The following is a 24,753-nucleotide window of genomic DNA, read 5'->3' as shown; positions in this document are numbered from 1 at the left end:
AAAGAAAGAAGGAAGGTCTAGAGGCATGGTTCAGCAGTAGAGGGTTCTGGGTTCAATCCCCAGTACAATAAACATAATTTGTAGCTATTTCAGTCTTTTATCTTTTTATTTTGCCAGGCCTGGGGTTTGAACTCAGAGCCTGGGAGTAGTTTTACCAAACCTAACACTCTACCAGGAGCAACAGCTCCATATCTGGCTTTTTGCTGGTTAATTGGAGGTAAGGGTCTCACAGACTTTCCTGCCTAGGCTGACTAACTGTGATCCTCAGCTTCCTAAATAGCTAGGATTACAGGAGTGAGCTACCTGAACACAGCTATTGCAGTCTTAATTACATTGCTCCTCTTTTCAACTCTCCAACAAAGAACAAAAAGTGCAGAATCAGAAATTACTTTTCTAGAGTTTACCTTCCATTCTTCTTTTTCTATCTTCAAAACGAGTCTTCCATCTTCTCTGGTGACCTTTTCTTTTAGTTTTGTTAAGCTTACTCGTTCTTCCCAAATCCGGACTAGTCTAGGAGAACAGAACATCAATTTAGTTCCTAAGTATTGACATAGACAGCTATTGACATAGACATATCCACACTGTTGTGTGGATATCAGAATTGATTTTGCAATAATTATAAAAGCAATCAGTACCATAAATGTCCCAAAGTAACAGTGGATTAACTCCCACTCCTTTGGGAATTGTCCTTTGTGGGGTTATTTCCTCTCCTTTTGCCCAGGATTCAAAATTATAAAGACAAGCTGTGTCTAAATAATTAAGATGTTAGCTGATGAAACTCAAGAGTCTCAATCATGCGAAGCAAGACTCTACTGCCTTCTTTTAGTTTTACAGACCCTCCAACAACTGGAGACATTCAGAGAATGTCCAGATGTGCAGAACCTCTCACCTATTCATCTTGCAAATTGACTCCACAAAACATGTAAAATACTTGGAGGATTAGCTTGAAGAAAAATAAGATGGGTGCCAGTGGCTCACACCTAATACTTACATCCTGACTACTCTGGAGGCCAAGACCTAAGGATCCTGGTTTAATGCCAGCCTAAACAGTGAGACTCTTATCACCAAGTAACCACCAAAAAGCCAAAAATGGAGCGGCATTTCAAATGGTAGAGCCCTAGCTTCGAGTAAAAAAAAGAACTTAGGGATAGCACCAGGTACTCAGTTCAAGCCCCAGAACCTGTGCGTGTGTGCACGCATGCACCAGCGCGCGCACACACAGACAGACACAGAGTAATGTGTGTGGGTCTAGTATGTTATCTTCCTACTTACTTTCCACCTTCCTTTCTCTCCCTTTTGCGTTCCTCAGTTCCCTAAGATGCTCTTATTTTGCAGATGATAGTCCCACATCTTTTCAGGGCCCTTGATTAGAACTAATTTATTTCCCCTCTTCTCTCTAGTATTGGCTTTTGAAGCAGTTCAGAGATGGACTTGAGTCTGATAGCATGCCTTTTTAAAATTAATTTGTCTATTTTGGTGCTGAGCTAGAACCCAGGGCTCTGGGCATGCTAAACATGGTTCTAAGTTTTTGAAAAGTATTATAATTCCCCATATATTTTATTTGCAATAGCCTTATTGAGATACAATTCATATACTGGTGGGTTTGTGATATATTTATAGTTTTAATTAATTACTATGTAATTCCAAACTACTTTTGACTTAAAGAAACTCATCCTCTCCAAACCTATCCATAGCTGTCATTCTTCACTTTCATATTTCCCCTTCTTCAGCAATCATGAATCTCCTTTTTGTTGTTGTTGTGATCCTGAATCCTGAGTCTTGAACTCAGGGCCTGGACACTGTCCCTGTGCTTTTATGCTCGAGGCTAGTACTTCAGACTTAAGCCACAGTTCCACATCAGGCTTTTTTGGCAGTTAATTTCCATTACAGTCTCAGGGAATTTCCTGTCCAGGCTGATTTTAAATCATAAATGTGAGATCTCAGCTTCCTAAACAGTTAAGATTACAGGCAGGAGCTCCCAGCTTCCAGTATAAATTCATTACTTTCATTACAAGGACAAGCAGCTAAATAAAATGGTTCTTAATTGATGACGATGATTGTTTCCTTTGAGACCCCTCTTAATGGGCCCTGCTTGGGATACCCTCTTTGTCTTGGTAGAATATAATGCGAGCAAGAATCTTACTGAGCAAGTTTGGTGAGCATCCCTTGCTTTGCTCCCTAACCACTTTACTTCAGCAATAATCTTATCTGCCATGTCAGCCAGAAACCCCATCTGACTCCTTTCAGGGCATTTCCACCCACTCCCTCCCCTGCTCTGCCTGCAATCATCCTTTTATTTATTTGTTGCAGTCAGAGTTGAGTCCAGTCCCTCTCCACCACTGTAATACTCTCTAAAACTCAAAACTATCGTAATTGGGACAATATAAACGCAGTACATTTCACAGGAGTAGCTTTATTTATAAAAGGGGAAAGTCAGGACATTGAAGACCTAGGTGAATGTAATGTTTACTGAGTCAGATGAAGGTGTGAATACCAGTTCTGCATTTACTGGCAATGCGATCCTTGAAAAGACACTTCGGCCTGTCCCTTAGGTTTTTCTACTTTAAATGGAGAAAAATAACAGTATTTATATGTAGCCAGGACTACTCATCACCCTCTGACATCTGTTGTGCCTCTTTCTCAATAATGGGTCCTCTAGTGGGCATAGTATCACATACCTGTAGTCCTAATATACCCAGAAGGCTGAGGTGGGAGGCTATTAGAGTTTGAGGCAAGCTTGGGCTGCATAGCAAGTTTCTTTATGAAAAAAATCCTTTAAATTAACTAGGCACTAGACATTTAGCCATTCTCTCTTGCAGCTACAAACAGGTGGTGTGACATTTTGCCAATGGACTATTACAGAATTGTGTTCAGTTCCCTTGAAGGGCAACTTCCTGCTGGCTGGAAATACATGTGATGGCGGCAGTTGCCTATCTATTTTGGGCAGCAGGTGAAGGAGGAGGCAGACTTTAAGAATGGAAAACCATGGATGGTTGGGCAAGTAAGATAGAGCCCAGAGTGTCTAACTTGGTGGAGTGCGATTGCATGCTTGTTGGCTTTGCATGGAAAGAATGTTTTCTCCTCATCCAGATGCTGTCCCTAAGCTTTTGTCTGTTCAAGGCTTGTGCTCTACCACTGGAGCCACCATAGCTTCACTTCCAGCTTTATTGGTGGTTAGTTGGAGATATGAGTCTCATGCACTTTCCTGCCTGGGTGGGTTCTCAACTGCTATCCTCAAATCTCAGAAGTAGCTAGGATTACAGGCATGAGCCAGCAGGGCCCAGAATCTAAACTTTTTTTTTTTTTAACATTCACCAGGTGCAAATGGTGGCTTATCAATAATCTTTCACCTATTTTATTTATTTGGACTATCTATCTATCTATCTATCTATCTATCTATCTATCTATCTATCTATCTATCTATCTATCTATCTATCTATCTACCTATCTATTTATCTATGACAAAGTCTCACTATATAGCCCAAGCTGGCTTCAAACTCTCCATCTTCCTGCCTGAGCTTCCCAGAGTGCTAAGATTACAGGCATGTGCCACCATGACCAACTCTCCCTTTTTCTTTAGTGAAAGAAAACCAATTGTTACCCTACCCCCAAGGAATCATGGAATGCATCTTGTTTTCAATCCCATTTCTCTGCCTGGGGTGTACAAATGACCCATTTCTAGCCATTGAAGGAGAAGTTCACTAGAGGGAGCGGAGAAACATCTCAAGTTCTGGAAATGATTTAGTTGTCATACTAACTCAGGAGGCTGAGATCCAAAGGACCAAAACAAGATCCAAAGGAAGCCTAAGCAGAAAAATCCTCTGAATCCACTTTCAAAATAATCAGCAGAAAGTCAGATGGGAGGCATGGCCTGATTGGGTGAGCACCAGTCAAGCAAGTGAGAGGCCCTGAGTTCTAATTCTACTACAGCCCAAACAAAAGAATGGATGAATGAAAAAGGAGAACATGCTTGGCTGGCAGCCTGGGATTGGCAGTAGGAAGTAAGAACAAAGCTGACTTTACCAACATGGAAGTTCTGCTCTACTTTTGGAGCTGTCTTACTTCTCAATTGCCTAGGCCTTTTATATTGAAGTTTCTGTGACTTGCTAACTGAAATTAACACATTTACTTTTTTTTTTTTTTACCAGTCATGGGGCCTGAACTCTGGGCCTGGGCGCTGTCCCTCAGCTCTTCAGCTCAAGGCTAGCGCTCTACCACTTGAGCCACAGCGCCACTTCCGGCTTTTTTTTCTTCTTCTTCTGCTTATGTGATGCTGAGGAATTGAACCCAGGGCCTCATGCATGCGAGGCAAGCGCTCTACCACTGAGTCACCTTCCCAGTCCCCAAATTTACTATTAAAAAACAAACAAACACCTAATGAATGAGAATTGTAGGGGACCATGTGGAATCTAGGAGAAAACAGACTATTCTTGTAAAATCAGTAGGAAACTCTGAAGACAACCAATCAGGAAAGTAAGTAAGATCTAGAAGAGGCAGAGGAAATGAGAGCCAGTCTCCTTAAATATAACCCCAATCAGGTAATCAGGTGTTCCTCAGAGGTCCTAGCTCAAACTTATAGCTATTCAAGTAGCTAGAAATTTGTAGTACCTTCTACTACCAGTTTGTGTGTGTGCATGTGTGTGTGTGTATGTGCGTGTGTGCATGTGTGTGTGCATGCACACTGTTACTGGGGCTTGAACTAGGGCTTTTGCACTCTTTTTGTTCATGGCTGGCCCTCTACCACTTCAACCACACCCCTACTTTCCACTTTTTGCTGATTTATTGGAGATAAGAGTTTTAAAGATTTTTCTGTTCAGGCTGGCTGTGAAGCTCCATTTTTGTATCTCAGCTTTCTGGGTAACTAGGACTATAGGTATGAGCCACTGGCAAATGCCACTTCCCCTTCCTCCCTCCCTCTCTCTCTCCCTCCTTCCTCCCTTCCTCCCTTCCTTCCTCCCTCCCTCCCTCCCTCCCTCCCTTCCTTCCTTCCTTCCTTCCTTCTTTTCTGGTACTGGATTAGGGATTAAGGCCCTTTCATTTGCTAGGGAGCTGCTCTACCACTTGACCCGTGCTTCTAGTAGTTCTTATTTTAGATACTAAAAAATATAATACTGAACAAACAATCCTGAAAATGAGAGGGAATGATAACTATTCAAACTTCGGTGAATATACACAGTACCTACCACAAGACAGAGGATGACCACCATTTCCACATACAAATGCTTTTTAAAAAATCAGTGGAGGGGCTTGAACTCAAAGCCTTGGCTCTCATTTGACTTTTTCATCAAGACTGGCACTCTACTTCTTGAGCCACACCTTCATACCTGGCACTTAGTAAATAAGCTTTCATAATGACAAGACTCTGAGTATTAACTAATTCAAAATAACAAACATGTCATAGCATACTTCTGTTGAAATTCCTTCTCCCGCTTCAGATCTTCATTGTGTTTCTTTATTCTTTCTTCCCAAACTTCCTTCGCAGCATGAAATGCCCCAGTGCAAACCACGTTCTCTGTCATGATTTCTCCACATTGTCAGCAAGGTGTCAACTTCATTAGGCTTTAAATAGCAGGATCACAGTGGGCCATTCAGAAAAGACCTAATAAATGGTGCACCAGAGGGTGAGAAGAATGTTCATTGAATACTTTATTATCATAATAGATATAATTATCATAAAAGATAATGATTACTGAACACTGCTCCAGAAACTATTCTATGTCATTGGTTCAGTTGGTGGATTGGTTTTTGGCTTTGTTTTTCTCTTTGCCGGTACTGGGGCTTGAACTCAAGGCTTTGTGCCCTCACTTGGCTTTTTCACTGAAGGCTGATTCTACCACATGAAGTCATACAACTTCTGGCTTTTTGGTGCTTCACTGTAGATAGTCTTTCAAATTATAGGTGTGAGCCACAGCAATGCCCAGTGGTTGGTTTTGGAGACAGGGTCTCACAATGTTGCTCAGGTTGGTTCCAGACTCACAGATTCAAACAGTCCTTTTCAGATCAGCCTCCTAAGTAACCAGTATTATAGGCATGCACCACCATACCTTATGACTATTGTACATATTTTACATGCCACATTTCCCCTTAAAACCCTTATATAAAATATTACAATTCAAATACTTTCATGGATTATTTGGTAGTGGGGATGTGCATATTATAAGCACCCTGGGGTAACCTTTTCTACAGTAAGATATTGGTGAAGATGTACACTTGTGGAATTTTTAGTACAGTGACTAATAGAAGTTATGGGAACAAATCACTTTGGGAAACATTTTGGCTCTATCTTGTAACAGTTACCCACATTTTCAGCAAGTAATTTAATTTAAAAAAACAATAAATATAAAAAATAATAAATGTAAAAATAAATGTACTTATTTTCTGACTTATAAATTGATAATCCAGCTGTGCATCACCTTTATGATAATAATAAAATTAATTTTTAAAAAAGAATATTTGAGACATTAAAAAAAAACAAAACTCATTGAGGCCAGGCACTGGTGGGTCATGCCTGTAATCCTAGCTACCCCAGAGACTGAGATCTGAGGTTCGTAGTTCCAAGCCAGCCCAGGCAAGAAAGTCTATAAGAATCTTATCACCAATTAACCAGCAAAAAAATGAAAGTTAATTGGAAATAAGAGTTTCAGGATGCTTGCCTTGCATGTGTGAGGCCCTCAGTTCGATTCCTCAGCACCACATAAGCAGAAAAAGCAGGAAGTGGGGCTGAGGCTCAAGTGGTAGACACTAGCCTACAGCTGAAGAGCTGAGGGACAGCGCCCAGGCCCAGAGTTCAGGTCCCACAACCAACAACAACAAAAAAAGAGTTTCAGGAATTTTCCTGCCTGGGTTAGCTGCAAATTGGGATCCTCAGATCTCAGCTTCCTGAGTAGCTAGTATGACAGGTGTGAGCCACCGGCACCTGGCTCAGACCAACAGTCTTGATGAACATGAACACAAAAATTCTCAACAAAATACTCGCAAACCAAACTCAACAACACATTATAAAAGTCATGCATGCACCACAAGTAAGTGGTTTTACTCCAAGGATGCAAAGATGGCTCAGCTGATGCAAATTCATAAATAGAATACAATATGTAAATCGAATTAAAGGCAAAAAAATCACAAATTCATCTCATGCCTCAAAATAATAAGGGCTACATAAGACAAACCTAAAAGCAGCATCATACAAACATCTAAGGAGAAGAACAAAGATGGAATGAATGTCCTCACTCAACTGTCAGATCCAGGATGTCTGGTTAACTCTTAATCAGTCCACAATGTCCCTGATGACTCATTTCCCAGCCTATGCACTGATGGCTGGTCATTGCCAGGCCGTAGCACAAGGAAGAATATGGTGAAGCATCTATGTACAATTTATTTGCATAGATAAGCCAGTGTGGTATGGATGCTGACAAGGAACAGTTTAGCATATGCAGTGCTTTTGGGCCTATAGGAAGGAGGTGGAGGTGGTTTTGATGAATTATGAGGAGGAAAAAAAGTTTTCTTTCTGAATTTCATGGTCAATAAAATATTTCACTTTTAAGTTGGATGTTTCTGCTACAGGTTTTTGATTCAGAAGTTAATATTTTGCCTGTTAACTGTAGATGCATTAAAATGGGAAAAGGTACTTTAAAAAAAAGTCCCTGAGATTCAAATGGAAGAGAAACCATTTTAGCTGTTTGCTTATTTCTCGGGGCTGGGACTTGACCTTGGGTCTCAATAGACTAGACAAGAGAAACTATTTTATAAATGGGTGTTTGGGTTGTAAAATCTGTTTGTAAAACCGAGATCCTATTTTATATTGATATCAAAACAATTTAATTTCAAATGTGGTTGGAAAGGTCTGAAATCTTAGCTTATGCAGAGGCTGAGACCAAAGGATCATTTGAGCTTCAATATAGTATAACCCTGTTGTGTGTGTGTGTGTATATGTGTGCACATGTGTTTATATATATATATATGTATATACATAAACCAAGAAAGACAGTAACAGTAGGGCTATAGCTTTGTGAAGATATAAGAGAACTTATAATAAAAGCCAAACAAGAACATGAGGGCCTAAATTCAAGTCATAGTACTGGCATACACATATGCACACATATACACACATACATATACATATACACACACAAAGTCAAGATAAAACAAAAACCTTGATATTACATGTATGAATAATCTAATTACCTGGGCATATTCCTTATAATGTCTACTCTCAGCTATATTGAAATATTTTAGATATTTTAAATACTTTAGATAACAAATAATGAAAAATATTCTTAAAGTCCCAACTACCTATATGTGTCTATGTATTTTACTAGATATATGACAATTCAGTCATTTGTGGATTTGTTTCCTCATTTGCCATTCAATTTCGGTCATCTGTTACTTTTCCCTTGATGACAGATTTCCCTCAGAAGAGAACCAGCCTTTAACACAAGATCTCTGTCTCACTTTGATTGACATGTAATTGAAAAGCATGTAGCACATCCAAGAGATCAGTTTTTCAGAGGGGTAAAAAAGACCAAAGAAACACAAGCTCAGGAGTAATGTTTCTTGCTTGTAGGGAAAAGTATGACATTCCTCTTACCTTACCCCAATCCCCCTTGCCCCCAAAAAAGACTCATTCAAGTTTGGTTGTACATTCTGGCAATTATAGATGCAGGAAATTCATCGTCAGTGAACTGTATGTGAATAGAGAGAAAAATGGTTGTAAAAAATACTTACCAGTGCTGGTAGATGCTGAAGCTAGCATGGCCAAAAGTCAGCAATGATCAATCAGCTAGGAATGGATTACAGGGTGATTTTTGTTGTTGTTTGTTTCCAGCGTGGCTGCAAATGCCAACAGTCCTCAGGGAGGCTGTAACCCAGTGACATGTAATGTCAGCCGACTTCTAATTTTAGCTCATGGACAAGGCTGAGAATAGCAAGAATCCCTTGGGGCTCGGGTGCACAGGATCAACTGATAAGGGACATGCGTGTGAAATGCTATCTCACGAGTGCTATAAAAGGATCAGACACAACTGCTTCTAAGCTCCAAAAAAGAATTCCTATTCAAAGTCCTTGTACTTTGTGTGACTGAAACATTAGGAAATAGTAGACACTATTTCAAGCAGGGAAACAGAAATAAAACAAAATCCCTATCTAGTAAATGAGAGGCCTGGAAATACCTGACCTATAGGTACCCATACTTCAGAGAAAGGAAAAGTAAGCATGTGGTTAAAGGTGGATAATGAAGGAACCCCAAACTTCTGCTCAGTCATTCTTTTTTCTTTTCTCCTTTTCTTCTGAGTTTCTTCTTTCTGTGTTTCTTTTCTTTCTCCTTCCTTCCCTCCTTTTTCTTTCTTTCCTTCTTTCTCTTTTTCTTTTTTTATAGTAGGAATTGAATCCAGGGTCTTGCACATCTGAGCTATACTTTTTCCTCACAAAAATTTAAATTGAACTGACCTAGGTGCTAACCCTTAGCTTTTTAGATCAAAGCTGGTACTCTACTTTTTGAGCCAAAAACTACACTTCTGGCCTTTTGATGGTTCACTGGAGAGAAGTGTTTCACAGACTTTCTTGCCTGGGCTGGCTTTAGAATCACAACCCTCATATCTCAGTCTCCTGAATAGCTAGGATTACAGACGTGAGTCACTGGCATCTAGCTTGAGCTCTTGTATGTGTGTGTGTGTGTGTGTGTGTGTGTGTGTGCCTGTGTGTGTTGGTCCTGAGGCTTGAACTCAGGACCTGGGCACTGTCCCTGAGTTTCTCCACTCAAGGCTAGTGCTCTACCACTTTGGGCCACAGTTCTACTTCCAGTTTTCTGGTGGTTTATTGGAATAAGAGTCTCACAGATTTTCCTGCCTGGGCTGGCTTTCAACTGTGATCCTCAGATCTCAGCCTCCTGAGTATGTAGGATTACAGGTGTGGGCACCAGCGCCTGGCTCAGTCTTCTCTTTCTTGATCTCCAAATTTGGGTAAACCCCCTCTGAAGAAAGGCATGGAGAATGAATAGATTTCTACATACAACTCACTCCAAATTCAAAGTTGGAGATTGTTTATCTCCTGAACTGGGTTTCGGCCTCCACTGAGACTTCTTTGGTTCTGAGCGTCAAACTCAGCCGCTCCTGCCCAGCCATGGAGGCGCAGGGAGAAGGCCAGATCCTCTGCCAGCCGCTGCTCTCACGGGGTGAAGGACTCTCTTGCTTGGTCCCTGGGACCTGAAGAGACGCTTCATCAGTGTTGGCTGGGGTGAAGTCATCCCCTGGAGACCAACATTGGACATTCGGGTGGCCAAGGTTCTGCCTGGCTGGCTGGCAGGCTCTGGCTACCAATGCTAACCCCGCCTCCTGCTCACAGTGCAGTCTCCCATCTTTCCTGCAGGCTTCTCCCTATAAGTACTCCTCCCCAGCTTAATGGCAGCTGCTGCTCTCTGTCTGATGGACTCAGCCTGCCTGTCTTTCTGGCATTGAACTCTTCCTCCCCTCTTGGATGTGTGTGGGGTGCTTTATGCAGCCAAGACATCTAACAATGAAACTGCTCAACTACTCCAGAAGTCCATGAGGCCAGAGGTCTAAGGCTGAGGGATGCAAGGTAGGGATCCAAGGGCAGGAATGCAAGGCCAGGGCCCACGGGGCTGGTTGTCACTGTGCTCCTTCCTCCTTTGGTTCTACTCTGCAGGGACTAACCTAGGCTGAGATTGAGCTCTGCAGACACCAGGCAGGGAGGGCTCGGTCGTGAAGTACTGATTCCATTCTCTATATATCTCCCTTTGAATGTGTAATAAATACAAACAATAGAATATTATCAGTCACTTAAAAGCATGGTAATGTGGAATTGTTTATTGACATAGTTACCCAGAATATAAATTGAAAAAAAAATCAAACTGTAGACAGTGGACTCTAATTCCATTTATATCAAATAGCTATGTATACAGGTCAATACATAAAAAGGTAACAGTTACAAGATTATATGTTATGTTTTATTTTGTTTATAAGACTCCATACCATCTGATTTTCTATCCTTATCTTTCTTCCTTTGGCAGTACTGGGGTATGAACTCAATACTCCCACACTAAGGAGACAGGACTCTGTTGCTGAGCTGTCTCGGGTACGTTTCTGGCTTCCTGGATAGGTGTGCACCAGGACCTAATCTACTTATATGCGGGTCATCTCTGTGATGAGGGCTGATGCCACCTCACTGAGCTTACTTCCATTGAGATGGAGTCTTGTGAACTTTTCTGCCCAGGCTGGCCAAGGACCACCATCCTTCTGATGTCAGTAACAAGGATTACAGGCACCTCTGAAAATCAAGACAGGAACTCATTCATAAGTCTCCTGCAGGATGAATTACAGCCCTATGTGCCATAACCCAGCATCTGTTTATTTATGAGGTACTAGGCTTTGAAATCAGGGCCAATCAGAGCTTATTAGGCAGCTGCTTTACCACTTGTATCACCACCTCCAGTCCCTTTTGCTTTTGTTATTTTCCAAGTAGTGACTTCTTTTCCTCTAGCCTGGACTGTGCGCCTATTTATATGTGCCACATAGAAGAAATGTGAGGTGCACATCATGAAATGCTCAATTTCTCTAGCCATAAAAGAAATGGAAATAAAGACAACATTGAGATTCCACCTCACTCCAGTTAGAATGGCTATCATCAAGAAATCTAGTAACAAAAGATGCTGGAGGGGATGTGGCCAAAAGGGAACAATACTGCATTGTTGGTGGGATTGTATACTTGTTCAACCACTTTGGAAAGCAGTATGGAGGTTCCTCAAAAGACTCCACATAGAGCTCAGCAACCCCTCTTTTGGGCATTTACCCAAATGATCACAAACAAGGTCATACTAAAGCTACCAGCACAACCAGGTTTATCGCAGCATTAATCACCATAGCTAAGATATGGAACCAACCCCAGATGCCCCTCAGTAGATGAATGGATCAAGAAAATATGATACACACACACACACACACACACACACACACACACACACACACACTATTATTCTATGCCTCCATCAGATGCCTAGAATTTATTGGTTGAAAAGGAGTATTCTCACAAACTTTCTCCATGGATTGACCTCAAATAGCAATCTTCCCTTAAAATTAGGATTACAAATGTGAGCCACCATAAACAGCTCACTGGTTTTTGCATTCCCATTTTGAAAAAAAAAAGAGTTTTGTCACAAAATTTCATTTGAACAACTAATTTTGGCATGTAGTCTTCAACTGAACAAGTTGTATACAACCTCGAGCCCAGGACTACTCTTCTTTCTTTTTTGGCCCGTGCTGGGGCTTGAACTCTGGGCCTGGGCACTGTCCCTGAGCCTCTGTGCTGAAGGCTAACACTTTACTACTTGAGTCATAGTGACACTTGTTTTTTTTCTGAGTAATTTACTGGATATAAGAGTCTTGTGAACTTTTCTGCCTGGGCTGGCTTCAAATCTCGACCCTCAGATCTTAGCCTCCTGAACAGCTAGGATTACAGGCATGAAGCACTGGTGCCCAGTTGTTGTTTTTAAATGCCAGTATTGAAGCCTGAACTCAGGGCCTGGGCATAGTCCTTGGCTTTTCCACTTTATCCTTTGAGCCACAGCTCCACTTCTAGCCTTTTTGTGGTTAATTGGAGATAGTGTTATGGACTTTTCTGTCCAGGTTGGCTTTAAACCATAATCCTCAGGTCTCAGCCTCCTGAGTAGCTAGGAGTACGGACAAAAGCCATGGTTAACCAGCTTAAATAGATTCATCTTGATGTTACATATACATTTATATACACACACACATAGAATGTTAGTGGCATTAGGATTTGAATTCAGCACTTCTCAGTTGCTAGGCAGGTGCTCTACAGCTTGCCATGCCTCCAAGCCTGACGGTCTTTTTTTTTTTTTTAAGGTTATGGGGCTTGAACTCTGGGCCTGAGCGCTGTCCCTCAACTCTTCAGCTCAAGGCAAGCGCTCTATCACTTGAGCCACAGTGCCACTTCCGGTTTTCTAGTGGTTTATTGGAGATAAGAGTCTCATGCCCAGGCTGACTTTGAACTGAGATCCTCAGATCTCAGCCTCCTGAGTAGCTAGGATTATAGGCATGAGCCACTGGCGCCTGGCTCTGACGGTATTTCTGATTAAAGTGAATCTTTAACAAAGTGATCATGTGAAGTCTTCATTTCTATATAAAATTTATTATTTCATTTTTCTGTCCATGATTTCCCTTTATCTCCTCTTCAGAAAATTCCTATTTTTTTTAGCTGAAGATCCAGAAAATTAAGAAGTAAATTAAATATAGTAGCTGCTACCTTTAAAGTACCTCCCTATCACGAGTGACTTTGTAAAGGCTAAGTGCTTTCCAACAAAATGCAGAAGCATTGCTAAAATTCTAAAACCAACATATTTAACACCTTACTGGTTATAAAATTACAATTAAAACCAGGCTATAATTTCTCTTGAAAAAAGATGTCAAATTTTCAGAATAAAACATTTACAGACGATCCACAATAGACTGCAGGGTATCTTAAAAGATCAGGATAATTGCACTTATTTTATGAAACAGTTCACATGATTGTAGGGAAATGAAAAATATTTCTGTATGTGTATTCATTTTCCAACTAAATATAATTTAAAAGCTTCAGAAAGAATCAGTTATTCAGTACAAAAGAAATAGCAAATACTGTATGCATATAGTCACTTGTCTCCTAGTAACAGTAATTTTGTTTTCTTTTTTGCCAGTCCTGGGGCTTGAACTCAGGGCCTGGGCACTGTCCCTAAGCTTCTTTTTGCTCAAGGCAAGCGCTCTACCACTTGAGCCATGGTGCCACTTCCAGTTTTTTCTGTTTATATGGCACTGAGGAATTGAACCCAGGGCTTCGTACATGCTAAGCAAGCATTCTACCACTAAGCCACATTCCCAGCTTTAATTTTGTTTTCTTGACCTTGACACAGACCTCCGCACCATATTAAGGAGCCACACTCTGACCTATAAAACGGGAAAACACATAGGAACCAGCCCACCATTATTCATTTTCCACAAAAGTCTCATAGAACAGTGCTATTGTGCATTAGAACCCCAATCGCATAATACAAGTCATTTATGGTACAAATTGTAGTGAAGAATATGAGCTTGGCACAGCTAGGCTTTGCATCTTCTTTGGAAGTTCAAAGATGTCTTACAAGTGTTCATTTTAGATCTAGTAGCATCAAAGCTGGGTTTTCTAAGTAGGACTTCCACAAGTTGGAGAAGCGAGACATGGTAGCGCCGTCAATAATTCGATGATCAGCTGACCAGCTCACGTTGACTATGTGTGCTTTATAGACTTCTCCTTTCTGGTTAAATCGGGGAAGAGCCTAGAAACAAGGTGAGCCAAGAAACAAGGAATGAACTTTCACCCACTCAGAAGCTTAGGATCAGATGACAATGGTGTAGCTTGGGCAAACCCTCTGCCCTACAGAGAGGAAGGGGGCGGCTCTTGTGGCTTCTGAAAATGCTAGCTCCCATTTCTCCCACCTGGAGGACAGATCCCAAGCTGTCAGTTTCTCCATGGTGCCTCCTGTCCCATAGTTTCCATGCTTATATGAAATGTCATCTCAGAGATCAAGTATTTAACCATTTTTAATGGGCACCCGCTATGTGCTAAGTACTATTATAGACTCTAGGGAGACACACACTTAGGATATTAAAACACTTAAGATACTAAGGCTCCTCACTGAAGACAATGAGAGAACAGACTGTGTAGATGCCCGAAGCAAGACATGGGAGGGACAAGACCAGAACAAGACCGGAGTGTTGGAGGAAGGCATGGTCTCAGTGGAGGGTGGGGTGGGGGAGAAAGCTTATAATTTATAACAAAAAGAAGAGAGCAAAGCAGAGATGAGACAAAAAGAGGGAGGAATTAAATAATATTTGTCTTTATCAAATAGAGGTTATATTAGATCATAATGAAGACTGTTCTAAGAAATGTGCTTCAGTCCAGCACTGGTGGTTCATTCCTGCAGTCCTAGCTACTCGAGAGGCTGAGACCTGAGGATCAATGTCAAAGCCAGTTGAGACAAAAAAAAAAAATCCATGAGGCTCTTCAATTAACCAGCAAAAAGCTGGAAGCAGAGGTCTGGCTCAAGTTGTAGAATGCCAGCCTTGTATAGAAAAAGGTAAGTAAGCCAGATGCTGGTGGCTCACGCTTGTAAATCCTAGCTACTCAGGAGGCTGAGATCTGAAGATAGCAGTTCAAAGCCAGCCCGTACAAGAAACTCTGTGAAACTCTTATCTCCAATAAACTACTAAAAAAAGCTGGAAGTGGTGCTGTGGCTCAAGTGGTAGAGTACTTGCCTTGAGCAAAAGCAGCTCAGGGATAGTACCCAGGCCCAGCAAAGAAAAAGCAAAGCAAGAATTTAGGCCTAGTTCAAGCCTGAATACTGCCACACAAGCACACGCACATGTGTACACACACACATACACACACACACAAGCATTTAAGAAAGAAAAGAAAAACCATACTTCATATCTTAAAGAAATCATGGGGGGAGAGTAGTTGAGGACGTGGGAGGGAAGGGATGGTAGGGGAAAAACAAGGGAGGAGGCAACAATGCTGGAAAAGAAATGTATTCATTACCTTGCTCATGTAACTGTAACCCCTCTGTACAGTATTTTCACAATAAAAAACTTATTTTAAAAATAAGTGGTGTCTTAGATCTGTAAACACACACACACACACACACACACACACACACACACACAAATATACCCAAATTGGCAAAACTATACAAACAGTAATAATTAACAGATGAAAACTTATTTTGCCTGAAGCCAAAGGAAAAAAAGGAGAAAAAGAAAAAAAAGAAATCATGGGTGAAATGATTAAAACATCTGTTAAGCAGGTACTTGTAGACTGCTGTTCATGCGGCAGTATTCCTAGATGCTGGAAAAATATGAACCGAAATACTCAGACAGATGGACTAATAAAGCCAAACATGGATTACACAGGCCCTGAGTTCAAGCCCCAGTACCAGCACAACACAAAAACAAAAACACAGTATACTTAATAGAATATTATTTAGCTTTCACAAACAAATGAAATGACGATCCAACCTATACCATGAATTTTGAAAATATGCTAAGAGACATTAACAAAGACATAAGGGGACAAATGTATGATTCCACTTTTATGAAGTACCAGCATAGTCAAAAGCAGAGACGGGAAGTACAGAGGAGTTGCGAGGAAGACGAAGCGGGGTTTGCTGGTTGGGGGTACAGAGTGCAGCTTTACGCATGATCAATGGGGATGGCCGTGCCAGACCGTGAAAGAACGTAAAGTTCATATTATGTTTCTCTTGCTCTCTCTATATACATATGTATATATGTATATGTAAGGTCCGCTCCTGGATGGCAAGCAGACTCCACCCTCCTCAGCAAAGTCTCCACCCAGTACCTGCCTTACCTAGGCAACTGGGTCACCTGGAAGAGGTCACATCTGCATCCACTGAGGTCACATCCGAATTTGATGTGGCCACACCTTTCCCCGCCCATACCCTACATAAGGCCTAGCCCAGGCCCAGATGCTCTCTTGCTCTTCTTTTCTGCTCTCTTGCTCTTGCTGCTCTTTTCTTGCTCTCTCTGTTCTATTCTAGCTCTCTCTCTGTTCTTTTCTTGCTCTCTCTCTTTCCCAGCCACGTGGAGTACAAACCTTGCCTGGTCCCAGCAGGTCTACCCCTTACCTGAATACCACGTGAGTGCTACTGTTCTTACCCCTCTCTCTGCTCTTTTCTGGCTCTTTTCTCTCTCTTTCCTCTCTTCCCAACTCTCTCTCATTCCCAGGCCTTTCCCAGCCACGTGGAGTGCCAACCCTGGTCCCAGCAGGTCTACTGAATAAACCTACCCCTTACCTGAATACCACGTGCGTGCTGGTGCTGTTCTTACTCGGCTACCTCTTTTTAAAAACCTAACAGTATATACATACACACACATCTATGTATATCTATGTGTATATATATTGCCAAACTGTATAGGTAAATATACATATATGTTACAGACAACTCATTTAGAAGGAAATAGCTTAAAGGAAAAGTAAAAACCAAACTTTATCAAATCCGTTTGACAGTTTGGAAACCAGGAAGCCAAACTTTGGTGAGTCATCAAATGCTGACTTGTGGTTGGAAACAGAATTAAGTAACGGAGCAATTACCACCCAGAGACAACACCTGGTTGGCAAAGAACAAGCCATTTCCTTTTTTTCTCTACCTTCTCTGTTTGCCAGAAGATCAAGCGGACTTTAAGAAGAGGGAGGAGACAGCTGAGGGGACTCACAGCTACTGCAGCAGTAGAGATTGGGAGAATTGTGGTTTGAGGCTAGCCTGGGCTAGACCTGGGCTGGGAAGGTGGCTCAGTGGTAGAGCGGTAGAGTGGTAGAGCGCATGCCTTGCATGCATGAGGCCCTGGGTTCGATTCCTCAGCACCACATAAGCAAAAAAGAAAAAAGCTGGAAGTGGCGCTGTGGCTCAAGTAGTACAGCGCTAGCCTTGAGCTGAAGAGCCGAGGGACAGCGCCCAGGCTCAGAGTTCAGGCCCCACGACCGAACCAAAAAAAAAAAAAAAAAGTTCATGAGACCTCATCTTAATCAGCGAAAAGCTGAACAGCATCCTTACTAGGTGGGAAATGGAAATAAGATTGCGGTCCAGGCTAGCCTGGGCAGAACGCAGACTCCATCTCAAAACATAACCAAAATAAAAAGGGCTGGGGGAATGGATCCAGAGGTAGCAAGAGCAAGGAGGTGGTGTCAAACTCTAGAGTCCTGTCTCTCTGTCCCCTGCCCTTCTCTACACCCTCACTCACCCCCAACTACAGGTGACTCACACCTGGAATCCTAGCTACTCAGGAAGTTGAGATCTGAAGATCAAGGTTCAAAGCCAGCCCAGGAGCAAAGTCTATAAGACTTTATCTTCAGTTACTCAATTAAAAAAAAAAAAAAAGCCAGAAGTAGAAGTGTGGCTCAAGTAGTAGAGCTTCAGTCGAGTGAAAATGCTAAGGAACAGCACTAAGGCCTGAGTTCAATGCCTAGTACCTGCACAAAAAAGGAAAAAAAAAAATGAGAGGGGGGGGGAGGAGGGAGAGAAACAGAAGCAGATAACATACTAGCTAGAACCATCTGCTAGAAAGCCAATCAGAGAGGGGTTCAAGGATAGTGTCTGTGAAAGTTGTTGCTGTTTTTGCTGCTCCTGGGGCTTGAACTCAGGGCTGGGTTTTGTCCCTGAGCTGCTTTTTTTGCTCAAAGCTATCTAGTATTCTATCACTTGAACCATAATGCCACTTCCATCTGTGAAAGGTTGAGTTGCCATGTGAAGTAAGAAACACATGGAAGCCGGGCGCCAATGGCTCAGGCCTGTAACCCTAGCTACTCAGGAGGCGGAGATCTGAGGATCTCAGTTTGAAGCCAGCTCAGGCAGGAAAGTCCATGAGTCTCTTATCTCCAATTAACCAACAAAAAGCTGGAAGTGTAGAAGTGGTAGAAGACTAACCTTGAGCAAAAAAGGTCAGGGACAGTAGATGGGCCCTAAATTTAAGCCCCAGGACTGACACCGAAAAAAAACCACCCCCCTCCCTGCCCCCCCAAATCACATGAAGACAGTAACAGATATGTTCAATGTGGAAACATCACAACCACAGAGCTGAAGAAAGGTTAACCAAGGCCAAAGTGGTAACAGTAACATAAAATGACAGCACAATGAAAGTGGCATGAGGGGTTTCTCAGCCCTGAGTTAGTTGGAAACTCAAGGCCCATTTCTACAAATTCTGATCAGCTGGCGTGAGATTAGCCAATGAACACAATTTAAGTTCCAGATGGTTTAAATGTACAGTTCTAGATAAGAATCATTACACCCCAGTTGTTTTGTTTGCTTTGTTTTTTTTTGTTGTTGTTGTTGTTTTGATTTTTGGTGCCAGATCTGAAATCAGGGCCTGGGCATTGTCCCTGAGCGTTTGTGCTCAAGGCTAGTGCTCTCCCACTTGAGCCACAGCTCCACTTCCAGCTTTTTGCCAGTTAATCGGATCTAAAGAGTCTCATAATCTTTCCTGCCCAGGCTGGCTTTGAACTATGATCCTTAGATCTCACCCTCCTGAACTGCTAGGATTACAGGTGTGAGCCACCTGCACCCAGCTGCACCCTAGTTTTAATCCAGAGTCTCTGGAAACATGGTGGTACAACGCCTTTGTGGGAATCACCTGGGTTCTTGCTCTAACTATAAATTTTGGGGACTCTGCCTCCAAAAACAAGCACTCTGCGCTTGTGACCAGCTCTTGCAATGATTCTTGAGCATGAGTAAAGTTTGAGGGGAAAAAAAAGTTCTAAATTGTATTTTTCTTTTCTTTTTGGTTGCTCTGGGTTTGAATTAAGGGATTCATGTCCAATTTGCTTGCTTGACTGGTGCTCTACCACTTGAGCCATGCCTCTGGCCTGGCTTTTTACTGGTTTTCGTGTGTGTGTGTGTGTGTGTGTGTGTGTGTGTACCAGTCTTGGGACTTGAATGTTGTCCCTGAGCTTTTTTACTCAAGGCTGGCACTCGAACATTTGAGTCACACTTCTACATCTGGCTTTTTGGGTAGTTATTTGGAAATAGGAATCTCACAGACTTTCCTGCCTGGGCTGACTTTGAACTGTGATCCTCAGTGGCATGTGCCACTAGCACCTGGCAGAAAAGCATTTCTTTTAAAAATTTCAGAATGCCTAATAATAATAGTAAACCAATCCAAATTGTTATTTACTAGAAAGTAAAAAGTTCATGCTGGTTGCTGATATCTCACACTTGTAATCTGAGCTACTCAGGAGACTAAGATCTGGAGGATGGAGGTTCAAAGCCACCCTCCACAGAAAAATTTGTTAGACTCCATCTCTAGCACAGCACCCAGGCCCTCAGTTCAAGCCCTAAGACCAGCACCAAAACATTTGAACTTAGGGCCTCATGCTTATTAAGCCAGGTGCCCTACCACTCGAATCATCCTCCAGCCCAATATATTTTGATAGAAGCAGACTGGCTGAATTTATGGTGATGCCTGTATGGACAGGCAGCTACCACAATTGCTGGTGGAGCTCTCCAGAAGAAACATCTGACTTACTGCGCCAGATCCACAAACTCAAACTTAACAAGCCAGGGGAAAAACCTTAGAAGAAATGATTCATCTTCTTGGAGTTCAATTTCTGCAACCTACTTAAATGGCTCTTAATTACTTACTACACATACCTTAATCGATCCAAGGGCCCCAATGGCTACTTCGGGGGGCAGAATCACTGGTTTGGCATAGGTACCACCAATCTTCAAAGAAGAGCAGAGATAGGAGGCTTTCAGGACACATACCGCAAAAATGGCTCTATTTTTAACTGATCATATAGTTAGAAGTGATGACTTATGAATCTGAGCATGTCAACTCACCGATCCTATGTTGGAAAGAGTAAATGTCCCTCCAGTGAGGTCTGGGGTGCTGAGCTGACCTGATGAACCCAATTTCTGTAAGCGGGTCAGCTCTGCAGCAATCTCAAATACAGAGCGGACCTGAATATTTTTCACATTAGGGACGATCAAGCCCTGCTCAGTATCCATCGCTATCCCAATGTTATGAGACGCCTAAAAGGAAAAAAAAAAATATATATATATATATACATATATATGATTTATTTCACAAATAATAATAAAAAGGATATACATTCATCATTTTCACTAAGCCAGGCGTGGCAGTGTACACCTGTAATTCCAGCCCTTGGCAAGCTGAAACAAGACAGCTACCTATATAGCAAGACCTTATCTCAAAAATACCAAAATCAAAAATATAAAGAAAGCCAGGTGCTAGTGGCTCACATCTAGAATCCTAGCTACTTAGCAGATTGAGGTCTGAGGATCTCAGTTCAAAGTCAGCATAGGCAGGAAAGTCTGTGAGACTATCTCCAGTTAATCAGCAAAAATCTAGAAGCAGAGGTGTGATTCGAGTGGTAGAGCACCAGCCTTGAGCAAAAAAAGCCAAGTGAGAACATATAAAGCTGAATTCAAAACCCAGGACCAGCCCCTTCCCACCCTCACCCCCCCAAAAAAACCCAAACTAATAAATAAATAATAAAACTATTTTCACCAGAATAGACAGGGTTTAAAGAAATACTTCTAAAATAATTTTTAAGCCAGGCTCCAGTGGCTCTCACCTGTGATCCTAGGTACTCAGAGGCTGAGATCTAAGAATTGTAGTTTAAAGCAAGCATAGGCAGGAAAGCCCATGAGACTCATATCTCCAATTAATCACCAAAAAGCAGGAAATGGAGATCTGGCTCAAATGGTAGAGCAAACTAGTCTGAAGCAAAAAATAAAACTAAAAATAAAAAATGCTCAGAGGTAGTGCCTAGATGCTGAGTTCAAGATCAGCATACATACAAAAAATTAATTTATTCATTTAAAAAATTAAAGGGGCTGGAAGGGTGGCCTAGTGGTAGAGTGCTTGTCTTGCATGCATGAGGCCCTGGGTTCGATTTCTCAGCACCACATAAGCAGAAAAAGATGAAAGTGGTGCTGTGGCTCAAGTGGTAGGGTGCTAGCCTTGAGCTGAAGAGCTGAGGAACAGCACCCAGGCCCAGAGTTCAGGCCCCACGACTGACAAAATAAAATAAAATCAAAATTAAAAGGAAAGCTAGCACTGTACCACTTGAGCTACAGTGCCACTTCCAGTTTTCTGGTGGTTTGTTGAAGATAAGAGTATCACGGACTTTCTTGCCTGGGCTGGCTTTGAACCATAATCCTCAGATCTCAGCCTCCTGAGTAGCTAGGATTACAGGTGTGAGCCACTATTGCTTGGCTTAGATTTTTTTTTTTTAGATAAGTTTATGCTGGTAGATGTGTAAGATACACCTGTACCAATATCTATAAAATGTTATGCTAAGGCTGGGCACTGGTGGCTTACACCTGTAATCCTGCCTACTCAGGAGGCTGAGATATAAGGATCACGGTTCAAAGCCAGCCGAGGCAGAAAAGTCTGTGAGACTCTTATCTCCAATTAGCCACTAGAGAACTGGAAGTGGCATTGTGGTTCAAAGTGGTAGAGTGCTAGCCTTGTGTGGAAAAGCTCAAGGGCAGCGTCCAAGACCCAGAGTTCAAGTCCCACAGCTGACAAAATGAAAAAAAAAGATTATGACTTGAAGTATGATGGAAGTATCTCTAGCCTATAAACATTTGTACCATCTTCTATTTATAATAACTATTTTTATAACAGATAGCCCACCTTGTATATTATATTCTGGCAGTTTTCATCCACAGAAGCATTAAGGATGGGGAACTGCAGCAATCCCAAAGAAGCAGCCTGTGTATCAGAAGAGAACACAGTGTTAGCACAACAACTCAGGAAAAATACAGGATTCCAGGAAAAAAAGAGGTATAAAGGAGAGAGGGGGAGAACTCTTATTTATGTTGAGTTTAATTTAAGATTCCAGGTTCCTAGGTATATTACTTCCTTTGTTACCAACAACCAAGATACAATTAGGTCACCTTGATCATTTAAGGATAAGGTAGTCAGCTTGTAAACATCAAAGTTAACTATTTAAACTGTCAAAATTCCAAAGGAAACGTCTCAGTTCTGAGTGATTTCCTTTATTTCATACAGTCTTCAGATTTCTATGAGAGGCAGGCTCTGGTGGCTCACTCATGCCTGTCTTCCTAGCTACTCAAGAAGCTGAGATCTGAGAATCGAAGGTTCAGAGCCTGTCTAAGAAGGAAAATCTGTGACTCTCATATCCAATGAACCTCCAAAAAACTGGAAGTGGAATCGTAGCTCAAGTGGTAGAGTGCCAGCCTTGAGCAAAAGAAGTTCAGGGACCGTGTTCAGATCCTGAGTTCAAGACCGGGGCGGGGGTAGGGGGGTGGGGTGGAATTTCTGAGAAGCAACCAGCAGTTCAAAAGCACATTAGTGATTAAAATAGAAAACTAGAGGAAAGTTTTTTCCCTGAGCAGAAAGTACATCAAGGACAAGGATTTCTAAGTGCCCTGATCGAAAAGGAATCGTGTTCTACCTGGTGCCCTTGGCCAAGTGACGCGCAGAGCTGGTCCCCTTGGGCTTTAGGACCTGAGTCTTCCTTCCTTCCTCTGTGTGTTGCTCAGAGCCCCCCATTCCTTGTGGTTTTCCTTACGATCACTCCTCTCCTTCCCATCGTGTGCTGATTTTCCTGTTTCCCTAGCACAAAACGGTCTTGATAGGTTTTCTGTCCATTCATAGACCTCACAAACAAGGTTTGCACATTGCATTCAGCGGTCATGCCTCATATGAAATTTAGAAGATTGTAAGACAAAAATGCTTCAAAGGATCCGCGCACCCCAAAGCCCTGGTCTAGTCCCATGAAAAGTTCTTTAGCTTGCAGCTTGCAGCTCATGTCTGCAATCATGTCTGCAATCCTAATTACTCAGGAGCCTGAGATCTGAGATTCAGCCTGGACAGGAAAGTCTAGGAGACTCTTACTTCTAATTAACCAGGAAAAAAATCCAAAAGTAGAGGCGTGCCTCAAGTGGTAGAATGCTAGCTCAGAGAGAGAGAGAGAGAGAGAGAGAGAAAGAAAGCTAAGAGACAGCAGCCCTGAGTTCAAGCCCCAGGTATTAGCACAAAGCAAAAAAAAAAAGAGTTCTTTACTCTTTGTGTGTAGTTAGTTTTGTCTGTGGGTCAGAGGTCTGGACAAGAAAAATGAAATAAAATCCTTCAGTTAAGAGAAGGGAAGCCGGGCGCTGGTGACACACCTGTAATCCTAGCTACTTAGGAGGCTGAGGAGATCTGAGGATCGTGGTTCAAACCCAGCCTGGGCAGGAATGTCTGTGAGACTCTTCTCTTCCATCAGAAAACCGTAAATGGAGCTGTGGTTCAAAGTGGAGCTCTAGCCTTGAGCAACAACAGCTCAGGGGCAGCGCCCAGGCCCTGGGTCTAAGCCCCATAACTGACAAATAAAAAGCAAGGGAAAAAGCTCTGACTACACAGAGGGCTTTCTTTCCTGGGTTTTGTTAGGCTAGAGTTGAGAAAGTAAAACAGTGGAATGCAAATACAATGAAAAGACATGTTACAAATCTTTAATTACATGACTTGGAAGCTTCTTTATGTACAAAATCAAGGGTCACACGGAAGTGTTATGAGAGCAACACAAAGATTTAAAAAAGAAAATACAAGAGCCCAAGGATTAGGTTGTTTTTCCCCGTGCAATACTTATTTCTTTATTGGTGGTACTGGGAGTTTGAACTTAGGGCTTTGCGATTTGCTGGGCCAGTCCAGTAGTCTACCACCGCAGCTCTCTTTTTGCTTTCATTTTTTTCAGATAGGGAGGGTCTCACATTTTTTTGTTCAGGGCCTCAGACCAAGATCCTCCTATCTGTGCCTCCCATTAGCTGGGATCAAGGCACACATTACCATGTCTGGCTTTTGTTTTGAATAAGTTTTTATTAACATTTTGCCTGGGTTGGCCTAGATTCTTGATCCTCCTGAATAGTTGGGATTATAAGCATGAGCCATTGTACCTGGTCCTTTTGTAGAATTTTATAAATGTTCTTAAAATTTGTATGCTAGTTCAGAAAAAATGTCCTAAATTTTATTTTCATAGTACAGATTTATTTCATTCAGATTGGTGCATTGAAGGCAAATAACAATAAAAGATATTCCAGGGATGAGGAAAGAGAGTAATCAAGGGGATTATTCTGATTAAAATCTATTTGTGTGAAGAGGTGACACTCACCAAGATGAATTGTGTTCATGCACTGCTTTAAGTGGCAACTCCTTTGTATAACTATTAAAGATAATA

The 24,753-nt window shown here is 41.9% G+C and overlaps 2 protein-coding genes across 2 annotated transcripts in view; both read right to left on the bottom strand.

Annotated features, from left to right (window-relative positions):
* Lrrc39 (leucine rich repeat containing 39) overlaps nucleotides 1–5,601 on the bottom strand; it is a 19,330-nt gene extending 13,729 nt beyond the window's left edge. The window contains exons 1-2 of the mRNA XM_013031432.1: nucleotides 5,407–5,601; nucleotides 405–510 (exon numbers count right to left, since the gene is read on the bottom strand). Of these exons, the coding sequence (XP_012886886.1) occupies nucleotides 405–510; nucleotides 5,407–5,519 (219 nt within the window). The 5' untranslated portion in view covers nucleotides 5,520–5,601. The remainder of the gene's footprint in view (nucleotides 1–404; nucleotides 511–5,406) is intronic.
* Nucleotides 5,602–13,836: 8,235 nt separating this feature from the next.
* The window catches only part of Dbt (dihydrolipoamide branched chain transacylase E2), a 46,597-nt gene continuing 35,680 nt past the window's right edge, over nucleotides 13,837–24,753 (bottom strand). The window contains exons 7-11 of the mRNA XM_013031396.1: nucleotides 22,993–23,075; nucleotides 22,209–22,286; nucleotides 20,384–20,575; nucleotides 20,195–20,266; nucleotides 13,837–14,314 (exon numbers count right to left, since the gene is read on the bottom strand). Of these exons, the coding sequence (XP_012886850.1) occupies nucleotides 14,147–14,314; nucleotides 20,195–20,266; nucleotides 20,384–20,575; nucleotides 22,209–22,286; nucleotides 22,993–23,075 (593 nt within the window). The 3' untranslated portion in view covers nucleotides 13,837–14,146. The remainder of the gene's footprint in view (nucleotides 14,315–20,194; nucleotides 20,267–20,383; nucleotides 20,576–22,208; nucleotides 22,287–22,992; nucleotides 23,076–24,753) is intronic.

The sequence above is a fragment of the Dipodomys ordii genome, unplaced genomic scaffold (genome assembly GCF_000151885.1).
Source record: "Dipodomys ordii isolate 6190 unplaced genomic scaffold, Dord_2.0 Scaffold139, whole genome shotgun sequence".
Taxonomy (NCBI): domain Eukaryota; kingdom Metazoa; phylum Chordata; class Mammalia; order Rodentia; family Heteromyidae; genus Dipodomys; species Dipodomys ordii.
The sequence above is the reverse complement of the archived record's forward strand: the minus strand, read 5'-3'. Positions and strand labels throughout refer to the sequence as shown.